Source organism: Chaetodon trifascialis, chromosome 14 (assembly GCF_039877785.1).
Source record: "Chaetodon trifascialis isolate fChaTrf1 chromosome 14, fChaTrf1.hap1, whole genome shotgun sequence".
NCBI classification, from domain to species: Eukaryota; Metazoa; Chordata; class Actinopteri; order Chaetodontiformes; family Chaetodontidae; genus Chaetodon; species Chaetodon trifascialis.
Window position 1 is genome coordinate 11,313,436 of NC_092069.1, and position 18,600 is coordinate 11,332,035.

The 18,600-nt window shown below is 43.9% G+C and overlaps 1 protein-coding gene across 1 annotated transcript in view; it reads right to left on the bottom strand.

Annotated features, from left to right (window-relative positions):
* The window catches only part of runx3 (RUNX family transcription factor 3), a 49,292-nt gene extending 31,201 nt beyond the window's left edge, over positions 1-18,091 (bottom strand). The window contains exons 1-2 of the mRNA XM_070979435.1: positions 17,979-18,091; positions 17,540-17,646 (exon numbers count right to left, since the gene is read on the bottom strand). Coding sequence (XP_070835536.1) covers positions 17,540-17,597 — 58 coding nt within the window. The 5' untranslated portion in view covers positions 17,598-17,646; positions 17,979-18,091. The remainder of the gene's footprint in view (positions 1-17,539; positions 17,647-17,978) is intronic.
* Between the last annotated feature and the right edge of the window lie 509 nt (positions 18,092-18,600).

The window sequence follows — 18,600 nt, forward strand, 5'->3', positions numbered from 1 at the left end:
ATTTGGATATAAAATCATTTTTAAATGACAACCAGTAGCCATAAGAACCGCTGACATTAAATAAAGAAACTCTATACAAGTGTAAAATATTGAATATGATGGATTTAAACATGGAAAACAACTGATTCTGGTTTAGTGCAGAGCAGCCTCTGTGTTATAAATTATGAGCCTTACGGGGGGGCTCTTTAACTGATTAAATACTATACAACCGCCACTAACCTATTTTTAGGTTAAGAGTTATTTAGGCTATAAGTTATCTGAAGAAGGATTTAGACTGCAAAGGCCTGTGGTTTCACTCTCATTTATTTATTTTGAAAAGGTTTTATGTCTGGCGGCTTCACACCTTCTTTCCAGGTAAATGACATTTTCATAAAGTAAAATTATGGGTGTAGGACAGATTCGTATCGCTTTAATTGACTGAGCTGAATTAATAAGAGAATTAAAGCAAACAGGCAAATGTGTTTCTTCCACATCAAACAACACAACAGAGTAATCAGCGTGTGCGCGCACGTGTGTGTGTGCGTGCGTGCGTGCGTGTGCCAGAGGCTGAATTCATTAGAAACCTGAAATGTTGAGGGTTACATCAAATGACGGCACACCCTGCAAACCCTGCGCCATGCCCCTTTCTGACACTAGTTGGCGCATTTGCCTTTTCAATCGCTGTCAGCTCAGACAGTCCGAGGCAGACATTTCACATCTGCAGAGAGAAGGAAACTTTTATCTGCGCGCTCAGACAGTCGGACATCTGAATTAATTTCCACTTCAGTCAGATCAGTCGAACGAACTCCTTTAGTGAGGTGGTGTCTGTCGCTAAAGGAGCGCCGGTGACGTTTTCCCCCCTCATCTATATTTGAGGGTTTTTTTTGTTTTGTTTTTTGTTTTGCCTGATTTACAATAATCTTTATTATTCTTGAGAAATGACATTGTTCTAAAAGCTCTGACGTTTATTCGTTTGATAAGCGCACACTGAAGCCATGTGATGCACCGGAGTTCACACGTCCGTCTCAGCAGATCACATTTGGAGAATTCATTGGTTCATTGTTTTCTGTCTTTTACTGTGAATGCAACAGCAAAATCTCAAACATCGCTTTGAATACTGTTTATTACTCTATCTTGCTGGCTCTAGTGAGCACTGACAGAGTTTATTATTGATCAGGATATAATCTGACAGATTTTGCGATTTTACAGGTGCAGGGATTAATTTAGAAATTCCTGACAGCTTTGATTAAAAATAAAACATACACGTTATCAAATAACCAGTGATTTAAATGAATTTATGCAAACAGGAAATTGACAGTAAAAGAAATATTGAACAAATCATCTGGATTTTCCATGAAGCGCATTTTTAAATGCTCTCAATCAATCGATGTTTTATTTTAATAATAACGCATTTTATTTTTGTGCGCCCCCACGTGTGTGTGTGTGTGTGTGTGTGTGTGTGTGTGTGTGTGTGTGTGTGTGTGTGTGTGTGTGTGTGTGTGTGTGTGGCGGTTTTTAAGTTGTTTACTTGCATGAGAATAAATTAAGTGCAGTTAAGTGGCGTGAGGAGCCATCGGAGTGGCTTCAGATTTTCCCTTAATTCCCCCTGTCACAGTAAATCAGAGCCGCAGTCAGGGAGAGAGAGGCAGGGGAAAGATGGAAGACGTTCAAAACAAAAACTAGACAATTGCTAATTCCAGAAACGTCCAAATAACGCTGGGATATCAGAGCTTGTTTTCTCTGCAGCTGTTTGTGTGGGATCAAACGTGGCCACAAACCTCGCGCTATCAGTGATGGTCTGCCAGCAGGTACGCACATAGAGGAAAGGCAGAAAACAAATCTTCAACTTTATCTGCAGGCTGAATCAGAATGATCTGCTGAGAAAGTAGTGCTAATCACTAGTTCTATAAATTAAATCTAAATATGAAACTCATTTTATGCATTTCATCTTTTTTTTTTTTTTTTGGAGTGCCTCTCTCAGGGTCACAGACAGAAATATTAACCTAGAAGCTGAAATAACATTGTTAAATTCGTGATCTAGGTTCAGAAGGATGTGGTGAGTCAAGGGGCTTGCCAACAGATAAAAAAAAATATCACACCATTTTACATTTTAAATTCCACTCGTAAGAGAAAAAAAAAGAATTCTGAGGATGAAGCCATGAGCGTCTTCCTCTGCCTTCAAAGTAGAGGTCTTCCTTTGTGAGAGTGTCAGGGAAAGACCTTAATGTCTGTGGCTGCATGAGTTTCAGTTTAGGTGTTTTTGGGTTGAAAATGTCAGGGAACCCCAAATCACAAACTCTTATTCCTCAGTTGAACTCTAATCACTTCATACAGAAGCAATCCTAACTGCAGAAAATCACCTCTGATCAGATCGCCTATCATGCGGCCTCTATTTTGAGTGCAGCTCGACTGGGACATGACAATGCCGGTGATATTTTAGTCGTCCTCCTGCCCTGGTTCATTATTAATACGTGACCGCACGCCCCATCTGTACCCTGCTCAGCCGTAATGTGCGCTCCGGGCGCCTGTCACATTTAGACCTCTGCGTTTCAACGTGCAGTTTCTACAGTTTCAGCCACACAGGCATTGAGGACAGAGGCCGCCGCGGCCCTGAACGATTTTTAATGATCCGGGTGGGTCGAGCCTGAAATCAAGACTGAACTTATGGAGGATATGTGAAACCCCTGGACCCACCTGAAATAGGCCTCAGCGTGTATGATTCTTACCACTGCAGGATAAAAAGCAAATGGATCCTTCAGCTATAAATCAAGAAATCACATCATTGTTTACTGATAGTTGCTCTGTGAGCGACTGAGAGTTCGCCTTCATCCCCGTATCCCTGACCTGAATCACGATCAACGCTCGTAACAAAAATGGGGTTTCCTGTGGTGTCAGAAAATGATTGTTGGCTAGAGAAACACCGTCGAGCAGCACTACAGTCAAACAGCTCTAAATGGGACATGAAGTTTAGGTTTAACCAAAGCTGAAGTTCCTTGGAGTCCTAACAAAGTGGTTCTTCTTCTTCTGTGAGTAGAAAAGAAGCAAAGGAAACCCCGCTTACTTTAGGTTTCATGTGTAATGAGTCAGATTGTAAAGGCTAATATGAGTATGATCCCCATTAGCAGGGAAACCAGTGGAAGCCTTTGGGGTCTGTAAACTTATACCTGACTCTAAATGCCACCCACGCAGCTTTCAGTGCCACTTAAATGTCACTTTGAAGATGGGGGCACTTTCAGATATGTGGAGAGCCCTTCGAAGTTTTTCTTTCTTTCTTTACTGAATATGATCTATTAGCCTGTGTAAACTCCTAGGCTATTTTCAGACATGCACACATAAGCCTTTGGATGGGTAGCTATTCATTTGGAAAAGGGGGCTATGGGGGCAATTAGAAATAGTTTGAGGTTCGGCGATGACATAAGACAAAGATTTCTATCTTTAGAGGAGCTGTGGCGGTCACACATTTCTGTACATTCACAAATTACAGGGCAAGCTTTGGCCCTCAACCCACCGAATGCATTCCTTCCGAAAAGTGTCTGCTCGAATTTCAGCCGGGGGTTTCTGCTCAGTGGAAATATGAGTGTTCTGAATGGACGACTTCTATGAAATGGAGTTTTATTCCTCTCGGATTAAATTAGCTCTACTTTGGGGCTCGGGGTATTTTTTGTATGAATGATGAATTCTGCGGTGGCTGTGGAACGCCGGGCTTGTTTACCCTTCCCTCTTTTTTTTTTTTTTTGGTATGTTTTTTGAGACATAGCTTGCTATGAAATGGACTTTTTCTGCTTGATATGACAAGAGTGTCTGTGATTAGACTTCCAAGCATGATGTAAGTCACCAAAGTCATTTGTGCCAGTCCCCTCAAAGCCAAATCATATTCTAGCGTTGGAGTGTTTATATACACAAGTATATGGAGAAACTTTTAAACAACAGTGAGTGGGTACAGACTGTTTGGGTTTTGGGCTCGCGCTGCTCTGATGGCTGATTCTCTCTCAAAATTTGATTACATAATATGTCAGCACATCACAATTGGTGGTCATTTTTGTCCATTTTGATGTTCAGACAAGAAAATAGGAAACACATTGGACAATTTTGATCATATAAATTTGTATGTTATTTTTCTCCATCAGGGCTGTCTGTGTTAGTTTTAATGATCACTGGAATGTGCCAGTGTGTTCAAACTTTGCTTTAGCTCTTAATGACCTTTTAAATACTTTATTTTTATTTTCATTTCTATAGTTTTCTTCTATAATTTGTCCATCATGGTACTTTATACATCCAGTAACTCATGAGAGTGTCAGGCCCCAATTCCAGGTCCTTGAAGGCGTTTAGAGTGTATATTATGCCATAAATGATGAAGAGGATGGTGACAGTTCCAAACCCAGCAGCTAATTACTATGTAAGTGTGATGAGTTGAGATGCAGTTGTCACCAGAGAAGACAATGAGCACATTCATCTCATGCATCTTTAATATTCTTACATTTTATGAAAGGTGCAGAGAGGAGCCAAGGGCTTATAAAAGCCCTCGGAATCAATTGAGCAACATAATGGCTGCTGGGGGACGACTGCCTATGGTTTTATTTCTGTCTGCTAAATGTAAATGGGCTTCTTAAAGAGTACATTCATTTTCAAATATACTAAGCACGTATTTGTATCTGACACTTCATTTCATATTGAATGAATCACGGGAGGAGTTTGGTAGGTGAGCCACTTCGACGCTCTGGAGCGGTGGTGGAAAGTAACTAAACATATTCACTCAAATACTTTACTTTATGCTTCTGCTTGAGTACATTTGAGAGGGATATATTGTGCTTTTTACTCCACTACATTTAGTTGACAGCTTTAGCTATCTGTTACTCTTCAGGTTCAGCTTTTATATTTTGAAAAATAAGTGATAAACCAAGTCTGACCTAAACACAACGTAACATTAAAGATTAAGTCAGTGGTTTCCAGTCTTTTTGGTTTGTGACTGCTTTCCAAAAAGCATCTATGACTTCAGATATCAGTGAGTTGCTCCATCAAACACAGATTTCCCCTGTGAACATTATAGATGCTTTAATTTAAATAACCGTCTGATACGCAAAGAAGAAAAATAAAGCAATATATAATACAGAAAAAAGCAAAAAAGGTTAAAAAGGAAACCAAATGTATGTAGCAGAATTCAGTTTTTCATCTTTCTTTAACTGTCACATGACCCCTCAGATTTGTCCTGTGACCCTTTGGAGGGGGGATGACCACCAGGTTGGGAACCACTTGATTAAACTACCTGTATGTAGAGCTGTTGAGACCAGCTCCACCTTGACCAGCTACAACAGCAACATGCTGCTTCTGCACCGACGCATCAGCGTTCTTAATACTGTAATTTTTCTGCATAGGGAGCTCTTTTTTCAGAATGAGTCCTTAGGTCTACTGTGGTTGGCAGTGTGGCTTTTAATCCATACCATGTCATTTTGAGACAAAGAATAAGACAATCTTAGCGTTACAAATGAGAAGTTTAACTCGCCATCTATCAGTGCACCACTTCTGAGTTTAGTACACTTAGTGCTTTTGCTGCTGCAGTCTTACCTGGTCTGCGTGACCACTGTCTTATGATGGCTATTGCTAGCTAACTATAGATTGATATTGCTGTGTAATTTTGTACATGTGCTACTGTTACACTACATTTTATTACTACTATTATCCTGTAATCATCCATCCCAAGTATGTATTTTTAAGACTTTTACATTGTTACTTTTACTTAGATAAAGGATCTGAATACTTCTTCCATCATTGTTCTAGAAGGGGATTTGTGTGTGTGTGTGTGTGTGTGTGTGTGTGTGTGTGTGTGTGTGTGTGTGTGTGTGTGTGTGTGTGTGTGTGTGTGTGTGTGTGTGTGTGTGAGTGTGCGTGCATGTGCATATCTGATTGCACATCCTCCCCTGTTTTCAATACCAGAAATCACTACTTTCCAATAACTGGAAAAACATCACAAAAGGCCGAGTGAGGCACTCTGATGGGTTCACTGTGATCAGAGTTCGGGGGCTGAACGTGGTCAGGCCACCTCCCTGTCCTTTCTGTGGTAGTTTCGATGGCACCCACCACACCCGAGGCAGGCAGGGGGGAACTCGCCGTAAACCCCGGTGTCACGGTTGCCCCGCCCTCACATCATCCGTCGGGTACACTCACCCAACGATGACAGTCAGCAGCCTGTGATGTGGTTCCCAGGCCTGTTTATTCTTTGGAAACCCACTAAAAGTAGCATTGGATGGTAAGCTCACCAAAAGGCCCCAGTGCTATTATAGGAGCACTTTGGGTTGAGTTTTGATCTGGTGGGTTTGTAAATAGGGCCCTGCCTTGCTGCGGGGCACCACTTTTGGGCCATATTGTTTAGTGTGACCTGAAGGAAGCTTTTTGATATTCATGGTGATTTGTAACCTGGAACGAAATGTAAAGTCCAAAATTTGATATGACTTGTGGTGTTTAGGGTTGTGTACCTCATGAGGACATCAGTGTATGCTTTTGATAATGTTGATGATGATGGACAAAGGCTGACGAAATGTACCCTGCTCTACTTCTCTTCATTTCACTGAAGGACAGATTGTATTCTTTTCCAGGGTCTTTATTTACCCCTGGAAGTCTGTATAACTTTTAAATCTAAATGAGTCCCATAAATACGTCAACTCCTCCATTTTTTTTCAGTTGTGGTTTTTAGTGCAAGCTATAATCATTTCTCATCTTTCTTTGTCTCTGTGTCTGTCTGTCTATTTGTGTGTAACGACACAAACACAAATACACATACACACACAAACGCACTGTTTCTCCTTTTCTAGCGAGAGCTTCTGATGCAAGGACGGCAATCTGTAATCTGTAGTAATTGCATGTTGCAGAAAAACATTTTTCCGCTGTGGTAATCGCTGCAATATGTGCAGTTGCGTTGCCAAAGTGACAGCACCCCCACCCCCTACAGACACACACACACACACATACACCCACACGCCTACACACACGAGTATCCTGACTCACTCTGACTTTGCCAAATGTGTCCAGCTACAATTTTGGAGACTGCTTCACAGGATGGCTGAGAGACAAAGACATACAGATAAGCAACTATAGTGCATTGTGACAAACTTGCAACTGGTAAGCGCACGCACACACACCTGTGGTGCTGTCATGCTGCGTTCACCTTCTGCAAAAGATTTACAGTTCCTGCCAATGACAGTTTAACTGCCATGCAGCCCCGGTGCCAGAGCCCTGCCAGAGCCCAGCTGCCACACACAGATCAGGAGAGACAAAAACTTTCTCTGGAGCCACACCAATTCACTCTCCCTGCTCCTTTCTAGCAGCGATCACACAGTGCAAACCGGCAATGAGTAATAATACTAATCACCTAACATTACTAATACGTCTTGGAGACTTGAGTCATTTGTCAGTCGTCCTGATTAGCGAAAGTTGTAGCCACATTAAATGTAGGGAGTGTAGCGACGGTCTGTGGCTGAACCATTGATGCGTATTTATCTAACCATTGTCTGCCATTTCACCACTCTGACACCAGCGTCTACTCTGCTCTGCCGGACTGCGGCACAGGTTTATGAGGTCATCACCACCGTGAGACTGAGGGTAGACTCTTGTGTGTGTCGAATAAGACAGCTCGTTTTACTCGCTCTTCTTGGCGCCTCAGCAAATAATCTCTCTCTCTCTCTCTCTCTCTCTCTCTCTCTCTCTCTCTCTCTCTCTCTCTCTCTCTCTCCCTCTGTCATTGCAGCTCAGCAGCGCCGCACATTTATGATATCATTATCCACTGCGTCATCACCCCTTTGCCCAACAGAGCCCCAAAATATGTCAGCCCAGTTGGGCTTTCTTACGTTGCACTCGTCAACGTGTAACCACACACACCTAGTATAAGGACAAGTAATACTCAGAGACATTTATAGATACGCAGCACAGACACCAAGATTGCAACCAGACTGTGTGTGCAAACCTTTTCCTCTCTGGGCTGCTACTCTGACTGCTGAAGCCATCCAACCTCCCAGCAGTTGAACTTCCCTGTGTCTCTAATGGAGTCTCTCTGTCAGATCAAACAGCTCCTACTGACGAGGAGAGGAGACAGATCGCAGCGCTGGAAGCCGTTCAGTCTGACAGCCCGAACACGTTTGACTGGCAACGCAGCCTGTGTCTACTCTTCCATCGCTAGAGATCCCACACAAATATAGTAGCGCCACCAGAGAGGGGAAGAGGGGGTGAAAAGCGGGGAGGGGGTGAGGGAGCCCGAGCCTGTCGGCTCAGAAAATAAGTTGTGAGGCGTCCCCCTCACACAAAGGCAAAGCCCCATAGCCCAGTCTTTTCTCAAAATGAAATCGCATGTGAGTCGAATATTAGGAAGTGCGCATGGCTTCCAGCAACCACCAAGCCATTATAGCAGAGCCTGTAAACCACATTTTCACCAGCAGACAATGCCCCTTTGTGCTTGTTGTGTGGCTGTCCCCTCTCCAAAGAGAAGCCATGCACGTTTAAAAAAACTGCGGCGATTCGAGCGAAGACGTGAAGAAAAGCGATGAAGATGAAGTGTCAGTTTTAGATCTCTGGTTAATTAGTAGCAGTCATATCAGGAGGGGTGAGCAGGACAGTCTGCCCTCATTTAGCCCCATGGCGCGGGGGACCTTTGATGTGGTTGCACATGGAATGCTGTTGTTCATTCCTCTCTGCAACAAAAGCCACATGTTTTTATTTTTTGAGACGAGGTCCCTGTTACTTCGAACTATGGAGGAACACGGTGAGGTATGTAACGTATGAAATGAATGGCATGAATGCTAACCAGCCTGAGAGGACGCTGCCAACACGGCACTGGGCCAAATGTATTGTTCTTAGCTGTGTTTTCATATGCAAATGCTGCTAAGATGAACTCTCTTAGTCATCCCTGCTGTCTGTGCATGTGTAACACCACTGCGCGCGCACACACACACACACTCTCTCTCTCTCTCTCAAGCACAGCCTTATATGGACACGCACAAATACACACCATGTACATATTTCCAACTTTTAAACTATTGTCATCAGTGTATGTCCCTTTCAACTCCTTTCATCACTGTTAAGGGACTCTTTCAACAGGGGTCATTCCAGGTTCTGTCACACTCATTCAAGTGCAAATGGACTTCAAAGAGCCCCCAAATATTGAATTTGCATTTATTTCCCTCTTCAGAGAGGTTCAGCCTCCCAAGCACCATTTGACTCACCGCAGAATCCAACCAGATTTGAGCAGGAACCCGGCGCTGGTTTCCTGACAAGTGTCCGTGCCACTTTCCTCTGCAGACGTGAGACAACTCTTGGAAAGTACTCGGCTGGCCCTCAGGGCTTTTCATCGTAAGGAAACAAGGGTGTGGCGACTCTCAGCCTGCAAGCCAAGGAGCTCAGGAGAGCACTTAGACACATAATATTGTCACTCCTCATAAATCCAATCTTCTGCACAGTAAGTGATTATTGTCAATCATTCCAATTGATTTCAAATTCAATCAAAAGAAAATAAATCATCTCCAAATGTCACTGAGCCTCTCTGCAGCGACTGTAGACAGTCACTGTGTTGCATGCAACTGTTTCTGTGATGTCTTTGGGCTTTATTCCCAGTTCTAACCTAACAAACCTAATTGGAGGCTAAAACTTATTTTCAATGGAGTCCCTCCATTCAAATCATTGCTTGAGTCAAAGACTTGGCTTAATTGGAGTCCGGGAAACCAACCACTGGGGAAACCCGTGTGTCCGAAGTGACTGAATGTTTCCTCTCATCATCTCTATTGCTAATCAGCAGTGGCATTGCCCATGTAGCTACAGTTAGCACCCCGGCCACGTGGAGCTTGCATAGTATGGCAGGACTTTCTCCTCTTTGACTCAGAGCCTGAGGCGTCCATTGAGGCTTTGCTGTAACTGCACACTAATCCCCTGATTGCTGTGTTTAGACGCAGCACGTCGCTGCTCCACGTCAAGGCGGCCGCGGCTAACGACGAGCTAATGACACAACGATGACAAGGAGCGTTTGTAAACCCAATCAGTAGCCTGGGCCCTGGCTGCCTGGTGATTAGGTTAATCAAACTCTATACTGACTGAATGACTGGCTCGCTGTCTGCCTCTTATGTCATCACACTGATTAAAGGGGAAAAGTTGTGTTCAAGTCTATCAGGCCCTTCTAACACAAATGTCTTTCTGCCAGCTTGGCAGTGTTAGCACGGTTAGCTGGCATGCTAAAAGGTGGAGAGCTGAGAGGACTCCCCGTTTAACTGAGGATCAACTCAATGTCACTGTTATTTCACTCAATTTAACATGACAATGTGTAAGGATGCTGTTTATTTCATGTTACCTTACTGCCATAACAGACAACTATATTATTCTGTAAATATGATTTTCCTTAGAGCAACAGATGTTCCTTGACATGCAAAGGCTTGACAGTCCCTTTCTAGGTCACACTTCTGCGGACGGTGGATTCAACGAGGTCGTATCTCACAGGAAAGGCTCGTTGGTTAGGTACTCTCAGCGCTGTCAGTGCAAGAGTAACCACAGTACACAGTAGTCGGTTAAATATTTTTTTAAGCACGAGACACAAATTGGCACTTCATAAAATCAAGAAAGCAGTCACTGATATTTTTCAGTTAAGTCCTCTGCTGTTTAGTCACCGTGTGGGTAATTCTGCTGGACTAAGGCAACGGGAGACCATATGTTAGTCCTGACCAGCTATTACGGTGAGGTCAGACAGCATTTAGAGTGGGAAAACGTCACGGTCATCATGTTGACATGCACTGCTCGTCTCTGACTCAGCACGGGTAAAAAACTCAGGCGGTGGACTGTGTGTGTGTGTGTGTGTGTGTGTGTGTGTGTGTGTGTGTGTGTGTGTGTGTGTGTGTGTGTGTGTGTGTGTGTGTGTGTGTGTGTGTGTGTGTGTGTGGCCTTCATGTTCCAGTTTGTGTGTAGACACCGCAAAGTTCCCTGTGCGTTTGCGCTCGTGACGCCGACGTCTCTGACCATGAGAAATATGTGCTGCAGACGGAGTGACCTCACAGCAGACAGACTATGGAGAAGAGATGTAGGGGCCACTTCTGCAGCACAGCTGAGGGGGAATCCCTGGCACGGTGTTTCCTACTGAGCCAATACAGAAGTGAACAGCTGCACAGAAAGCACGAGCTGGCTCAAGTTTACTTCAGGGCAAAACCTGCTGCAATGCAGTGATAATAGCTCACTTTGTAGACTCTGCATGAATTTTGATGTAGAAAGGTGGCAGAACAAGCAAAAGTAGAATATGGAGATATGTGCAACATTTGAGGGGGGAGCAGATAATAAATGTTTAATTAATTCAAATTTTAAAACTTCTAACTTACAGGAGTAGTTTGATATTTGGGAAATGCTTTTATGTGGGACAAAAATTGTAATTTAAAAAACTATTTATTATGTGTGGGACTATTTCTGGGGTACTGCCCCTGGCCATGAAACAGTCCACCACACAACCCCCCTAGAACCATGAAGTGTAATTTTTGCTCTTCAGTTTTTGTGCAAACTAAACAAACAAGACACAATGTGTTAATTAGTTAGTTTCACACAAGGTAGAGGGCAGATTTTTCGACGATTTGATCGAGCCAGCTGCTGCCGCCTCTTTCCAGTCTTTATGCTAAGCTAAGCTAACTGACTGCTGGTTCATATTCAGCTGACATTTAATATAAGTGGCATCAATCTTCTCATCTAACTTTCAGTAACAGAGCAAGTAAGCTTATTTACCCAAATGTCAAACTATACCTTCACTCATCTGTTAGTCAAAACATAAATGATAATGCCAAATGCTGACATTTGCATCCTCCCTCTGCAGTGCAGTTGAAAAGCACAATTAGGTGGCCCATTACTGATGCAGTTAGCACAGTTATTTGTACCCCCCAGTGAATAGACCAAGAGAAAACTAAAATCCCATTTTTGAAAAGCTGTCTCCACAAAAATCAATTCCCTGTGGTTTAAGTTATGTTTGAGGGGAGGGAAGAAGCAACCCAAAAACATGTTTTATTGCAGTAACGACAATTAACTGTATGTAAACAAGTTGAGGAAAAAAAAAATCTGGGAAAATAGAGGAAAGTAGAGAATCTGAAAACATCTCATAGCCTGCAGCTTCTCACATCCTATCATTATCTGCATTTTTCCTCCACCGTAATTAAGTTTTTTCTTTATTGCTTATGGGAAGAGGGATAGGCTATAAGGATGTTTTGAGCATGATTAAAGTTGCACATAATGACGTGGAGATTCAGTCTGGAGGATGGATTTTTTTATTTTTTTTGTCTGTGAAAAACATTCCTTTTAATCCTTTGATGGTGACAGAATGAGTTCCTCTGAGCCTTAGATCTTTGCTAAACTTTCACACATGATAAAATAAAACCCCCTGTTCCTCCTGTCTTCCATCTTATGTAAAAAAAAAAAAAAAAAGAGTTGCTGTCTGCTGATATGTTTCTGAACATGTGGGATCTCCATAAGTTTGAGTCATTTTATGTGCTGCCGACCAGACCCTTTCCCGCCCATTAAAGTAATTTGTGGGTTAGAATGCAACTGTAATGTTAAAAACAAAAGTGCGCAGCAATCGACATTGTGCTTAGTCACAGGCCATTTTTGCCTTGCCTCCTTCTTGGTGAAGCAGAAAAGGATGTTGTTGACAACATCTGTTAAACGATACAGGGAGGGGTCTAAACAACAAGTCTTCTTCATCTGAGTCAAACCCAGGTCACAGCTCTCTAATTCTAGCCAGAGTTACTGAAAACAAACTAAACCTGAGATGTTTTATTTCAGGTTTGACTTCCAATTGTTTATTTTATTTCCAGCTTTGCTGAAAATTGCAAGCAAATTCCATATACCAGCGTAATTGCTGCATAAATTTAGGTTAATAATATATAAATTAGCTTACAATAATACTTGCGTTTTTTTCTACAATCCCAGGCTTACCATGTAATAAGCTGTGGGGCCGGCCTGTGGTTTAGGGCGTAGGTTTAAAACAAAATTAAGAAACAGAAAATTGCGAGAACGGCTTTTCCTTAATTTAGTCTTCCGCCATGCAGGAGGAATGAGATCATGAAGGGTCTAATAACAGTGATGTGGATATAATCATTTTAACTTAAGGGTTTATATGAAATATTATCAGCTCATAAGTGAAGCAAATTAACCATAAAGGAATGAGTCATAGGAACAGAAGAGCCTCATCCGGTATGGGCATTACTTTTTAAAAATCAAGCTAAAGAATTTTATATTGTGACCGTTTCCACCTCATTATCCAATTACGCAAGCATTTTCAAAGTCTGCATATTTTCCTGCTTGCATGTAGTTTGTTCCTGTTTCGATTTTAACATCCCTGTTGAAGAAGCTGGTCTAGACATTAGAAATTCCTCTTACATCACTTGCATCATATCTGGACATTGTGCCTTTCAATGCAATTATTTTCAGCTGCTGTGCTTTAATTATCATGTAAGCCTATAGTACATATTCACTCCTTTTTTTTGTGCCATCTGACGGTGACCTCAATGTGTTCAGCATACATCCCCGGAGGTCAGCGCTCTCACAGCTGCCATGCACAATCACATCAGAGTTTAACATGCAGACTAACTTCTGGATGAACTGCGTTAGAGGGGGCTGAGACGCCGAGCCGAGCGCTCTTCCTGCCTGCTTGGCCCGACACCGGCCTCAGATCACATTCGCTCCTCACTCACTGGATGCCGCTTCAGAGTCGACGCGGCTACGCTTTGCTTTCCAGTAGAATTCAGAAACATCCCCCCCTCCAGGATTGTTTGTTGAAAGAAGTTGCTGAACCTTTCAGAACGCTTTTTTTCCCCCCCGTCCGTTAGACAGACCTCTACAGCATAAATCCATATTATCAGATTGGCTGAAAAGAATCTGGCCCCTGCGGTTGCTTGCCGACCACCAGAAAATTGTATTTACTACTGCACTTAGCACGACTTTAACCTTGACCAACGCAACGCTGAGCATGGTGGTTTGAGCCAAAAGTGTACAAGGGCGGAGGCAGGTTTGGGATTAGTCGACCACATAATCAGCACGCCCCTCTGCATACTCTACCTGGAAGCCATCTTACTGGCAACCCCTGAAAGTGTTTCCCATAAAGTCGTGTTGACAGATGGTGAAAACGGCGAGACGGACCAAAAAGTAAATAAGTACCTCCAAAAACGTTTACAGCCTTAATCAAGTCCAGAGCGTTCCTTCTATCCAATATGCCTTCAGAGTTTTATAAATAGATATTATACTCGGCTAAATTGGAGACAGGATTTTGCCGCTCTGTGGCTGTCATGAGTTTTCTATTATTTGCTTTCACTTTAGAATATTGAAACTCTTAATATCTGGTTACAGATTTCAGCCGGCTCAGCCCAGTCTTCATGTTTTGGCGTCACTCAGGGGCCTCACACTCAGCAGGATTTTGAATGGGCTCCAATCAAGCATGTTAATTTAAGAGAGGGGGGGAAAAACCTTCACCATATGACTTTGTTATTAATAAATTCACCAGAGGCCGGCCATGTGTTCTGTCAAATTTATAGCCTTTTTCTTTTTTGAGCTACTGTATAGCGGCCTTTTATTTGTCAGTGGTTCTTAGCTTGAAATTCATCTTGAGTTTTATCCCCTGTGAATGACTCATTTTGATGCATTTAAAGTGTCTTTTTCTCACACTGTGCATGCGTCTCTCAGGCTTCTCCCTCCCCGAAACTTGTAGAACAAACCAGACCACCTCCCAGAACCCTCCAAAATAACCTCGCTACAACTGTGGTGAGGCATGGCGCGTTTCTCACACACAAGCCCTCACTTCCATTCATGCAGCGCAATAAGCCAAACATATAAAACCATTCCCACCCTAATAAACCGGGGCCTTTTTCTCTGCCACAAAGAGAGCTGGCTCCTAAGAGCGTAACACTCTAAAAAACGGATCCCTGTATAAAGCAGCCTGCAGGGAACATGGCGGCTCTTCCAAAATGTGGTGACAGAAACTGAGCCAAGGATATGACCCACCACAGAGGCCCAGTCACAGCTGCTATAAACCAGGTAGCCCACCTGGTGCAAAGAGAATCGGAAAACTCTAGTTTATACAATTCTGCCTCGTAGGGGGAGTCTGGTGCTTTTTAAAAAAAAAAAAAAAAAAAAGTCTCAGAAATACTGCCTTCTGATTAAACAGTGGTGCTGCTGTGTGAGGGTTAGCAGGTGCAGCCTCATTGTGGTTATTATCAGTGAACTGCAGCAGCACTGTGAGTCTGCATCAGATTAATGCTTCGCTGACGCAAAGCTCGAAGTCTTTCTCGCTCTCTGAACACACTAACTGTCAGACTATTAGCGCTTTCTTGTGCTCACTACCGAGTTGGACACCATGAGAAAGACAGCTGCTCCGCCTGTCTGTTTTCTTGGTGACTCGGTGTGCATGTGTCATATGTTCTACGTGTATGAGTGTTTGTGTGTGTCTCCCTGAGCTTTAGCGGAGGACTGAGGTTTCTGAGGTGAGGCGTCCTCTTGCTTCTCACGCGAAGTGCATCTGATGTTGCACATCACATGCTTACATGTGTTCTCTGTCTGCAGTGTGAGACTGAAATATCTTGTTATCAATATAACACCTACAGTGCAGGCTGTTAGTATTTGAATCGCGCTGATATTGCCGATTGCGCCGGTTTCCTTTTTTTAAATGGCCATGGGAGCCCATTTTTTAAATAACGATGTTAAAGGTCTTAATCGCTTTACTTTTATAAGGAATTTAGAACTCGGTTTTAGAAATTCAGTAACTTTAATGAGTGTATTTTCTTTTTTGCGTCATTTTTCAAATGAACGAGCTTTTCCTGACTTCTGAATAGATGAATACAATATTTCCATAAACTTCATGTCGCACAGTATTAAAGTCAGAGCTTGGGACGCCAGACATTTAACAGTCTCTTTGATTTTCTGTAACCGTTCCTCTTAATTTCAGTTTGATTTGAGTCTAAAAGAGAACTTGCCAAATTGCTTTGCCTGTGTAATGCAAGTTGTTAAACTAACCGCTGGGGTATTTTGCTTACATGAGGTACTCCCGATCTGAAATGCTTTCAGATTGAACTGGAGGATTTAATGACTCTTGGCCTTTTGTTCCCTTGCAGTTGGGTTTCAGTCTCCTGACAGAACGAATTGTAAAAGGATATTGCATATTCACTAATGATTTCCAATGGATGATTACAGCTTTAAATGCTTGTCTCTTTTCCCCCTCTTGACCTGCAGTCTCACATCCCGTCTCACTGCTCTGGTAGGAAATCAGGCACCCAAAAGCACATTACGTTAGAAGGTCAGAGGGTAAAACGGTCCAAAAGCCTGATGGACCGCATGCGTGAAGCCTGAAGTTGGTGACACTCTGATCTGTGAACGGTGAGGAGCTAAAGGGATGCAGACCCTGCAGTTATAGAGAAGAAAAGGGGAGGGGGGAGGCCTGAGCCTTGTCAGGAGGAAACTATAAATGCCCGGGTGTCTGTAGAAGCTGTGAGAACACTGGAACATCATCCCCTGTCACTGCGGTTCCAATGAGGATATCAGAGGATTGTTCTCATGTGAGACGCAGATGTACCGAGTGTGCGTTCGACTGTGTGTGTGCGAGGCTCCAGATATTTTAACATATACTCTGCAAACAATTAGGAGCTGGTCGTGCTTCTCCTGTGGCTGCCTCTAATTAACACTGCAACGAGGCCTTAATTGGGAAGGAGATTTAGTTTTTTTCTGCTGCCTTTTCGGTGGCTGTCTCAGCGGTAGTGTGACAAACAGTGGGAACAACTGAGTCCCCTGGCCGCCATCAGATTAACAGCCTGTGTGTCAAGTCTGCTTAATGTTTGTGTTTTCAAGAGGTTTGTCAGCCCTCACAGGAGGAAACTCAACAAATATTCTCGTGAAAAACAGGTAAAAGTTTCCTCTGCTGCTCAACACTTAAGAGCCTCACTATTTGCAAGTAAAAGCCGTCTGATTGGAATTGCCATGGCAACAAATGGCTTCTTCATTGAGGCTGGTGTTCAGCGTCGCCAAGTATAGTGCACTCACCTCACCACACAGACCAAAAGTACCTCCTGGAAGTAAAGCAGAGTGAGAGAGCCTAATATGTTTTTTTCTTTGCTCTTTTATTGTATTGCCGTGTTCCAGTAAAGGGCCCAGTCACATGGAGCCTCTGAGCTCGTATTCTCACGGTGAGAGCGCCGAGTTTCACTTGATAATGAATGTCTGTGGTGAGAATCCCATTATGGCGCTACTCCATCAAGCCTACAGAAAACACAGGAGCGGCGAGGCGGAGGCATTTAAGGGCCATATCAGTCAACTAGATGAGGGCTACCGTGCAAATCAGATCCTCCTTTGTGAACCTCCCTCAGCGTACGTCTGAGTGTGTGTGGACAGAGAGATGAATGCGTTCACACTCCACAAGAAGCACCCAGCCCTCATATCTGAACATATTCATGTCAATGTCTTTTGTCAAAAGAAACAGGTTGTCAAACTGACCAAGCTGCAGATTCCAAACAACTGGACAGAGGGTGGGACAGAGGTGGGAGGGAGGGGGGTGAGTGGAAAGGGGGGGGCAGAGGGGAGGACTCACCTCTGAGTAGACTGCTGCTGTAGTTGGAGAAGGAGTCAAAGATGCTGTTGGATGCCATGACAGGGAAGGCAGAACGGCGTGGAGCCCTCGCTTCAGTCGATCTCCAACTTGGGGGAGGCAAAAAGGAGGATTGAAACACAGCAACCAAGCACAGGAGAGAGAAGGAAGGAGAGCAGAGAGGACGAAACTCCTGGAGCTCAGAGCCCGTTTGCAACCAAGAATCTAGGGTTTGTGACTACCACAGGAATCCCAAGCCACAAGCCTGCAGAGAGAGCAGCAGCATGTGTTAGCAGCAGCAGCACCAGGAGACGTTTGAGAGAGAAGAGGGTCAGAGGGAGAAAGAAAAGAAGAAACAGAAAGCGAAGGCAGTTGAGAGACGAGCAGTTTAACACAGCAAAAACAGCAGCATTCGTGTCTCCAGGTGTGGAGGTGGACTCACCAGGGCTGGAGATGAGAGGGGGCCCACCTAACGGAGCCCGGGTGGTGGAAGCGGCCCGGCGGGGAGGGCTGGGTTTGTGGTCCTTCTGTCACGCAGGGAACTGAGGGTCTGAGGTTAGCCAGCGAGCCTGATAGCGTGGTCTGTCTTTCTCTCCCACGATGGTGGTGGCCTGACTGGAGCGTCAGTGCTAGTAAGAGGCTAAAAGCCACAGTGTATCTGCATCCTCCTCGCCATCCTCCACACAGAGACACATACACACACTCCTCTCCGTGAGTGGTGGAGCCCACATCACATGTCACGTGAGGTCACCGGGCCTCTCCCTCCCACCCTCTCGCCCTCCTTCCCCTCCCTCCCTTCTTGTGCTATCGTCTTTGCTTTTTCTCTGGTTTCTGCGCTTCGGTTTTTACTTTCCATGCTTCTCCTTGTCTGACTCGTCGTCTTCACTCTCACTTTTCATTGGTCGTCCAAGTTTTGGAAACATTTTATTTTCTTTTGAGCTCAAACAAGGCAGCGACCTGCGCCACTGTGGCTCACCGAGGTTTGCAGACAGCGCTGTAGAAGAGCCGGAGATGCATTAAAACACGAGCGTGCACACACGCGAGAGAGAAAACATAAGTGTGAA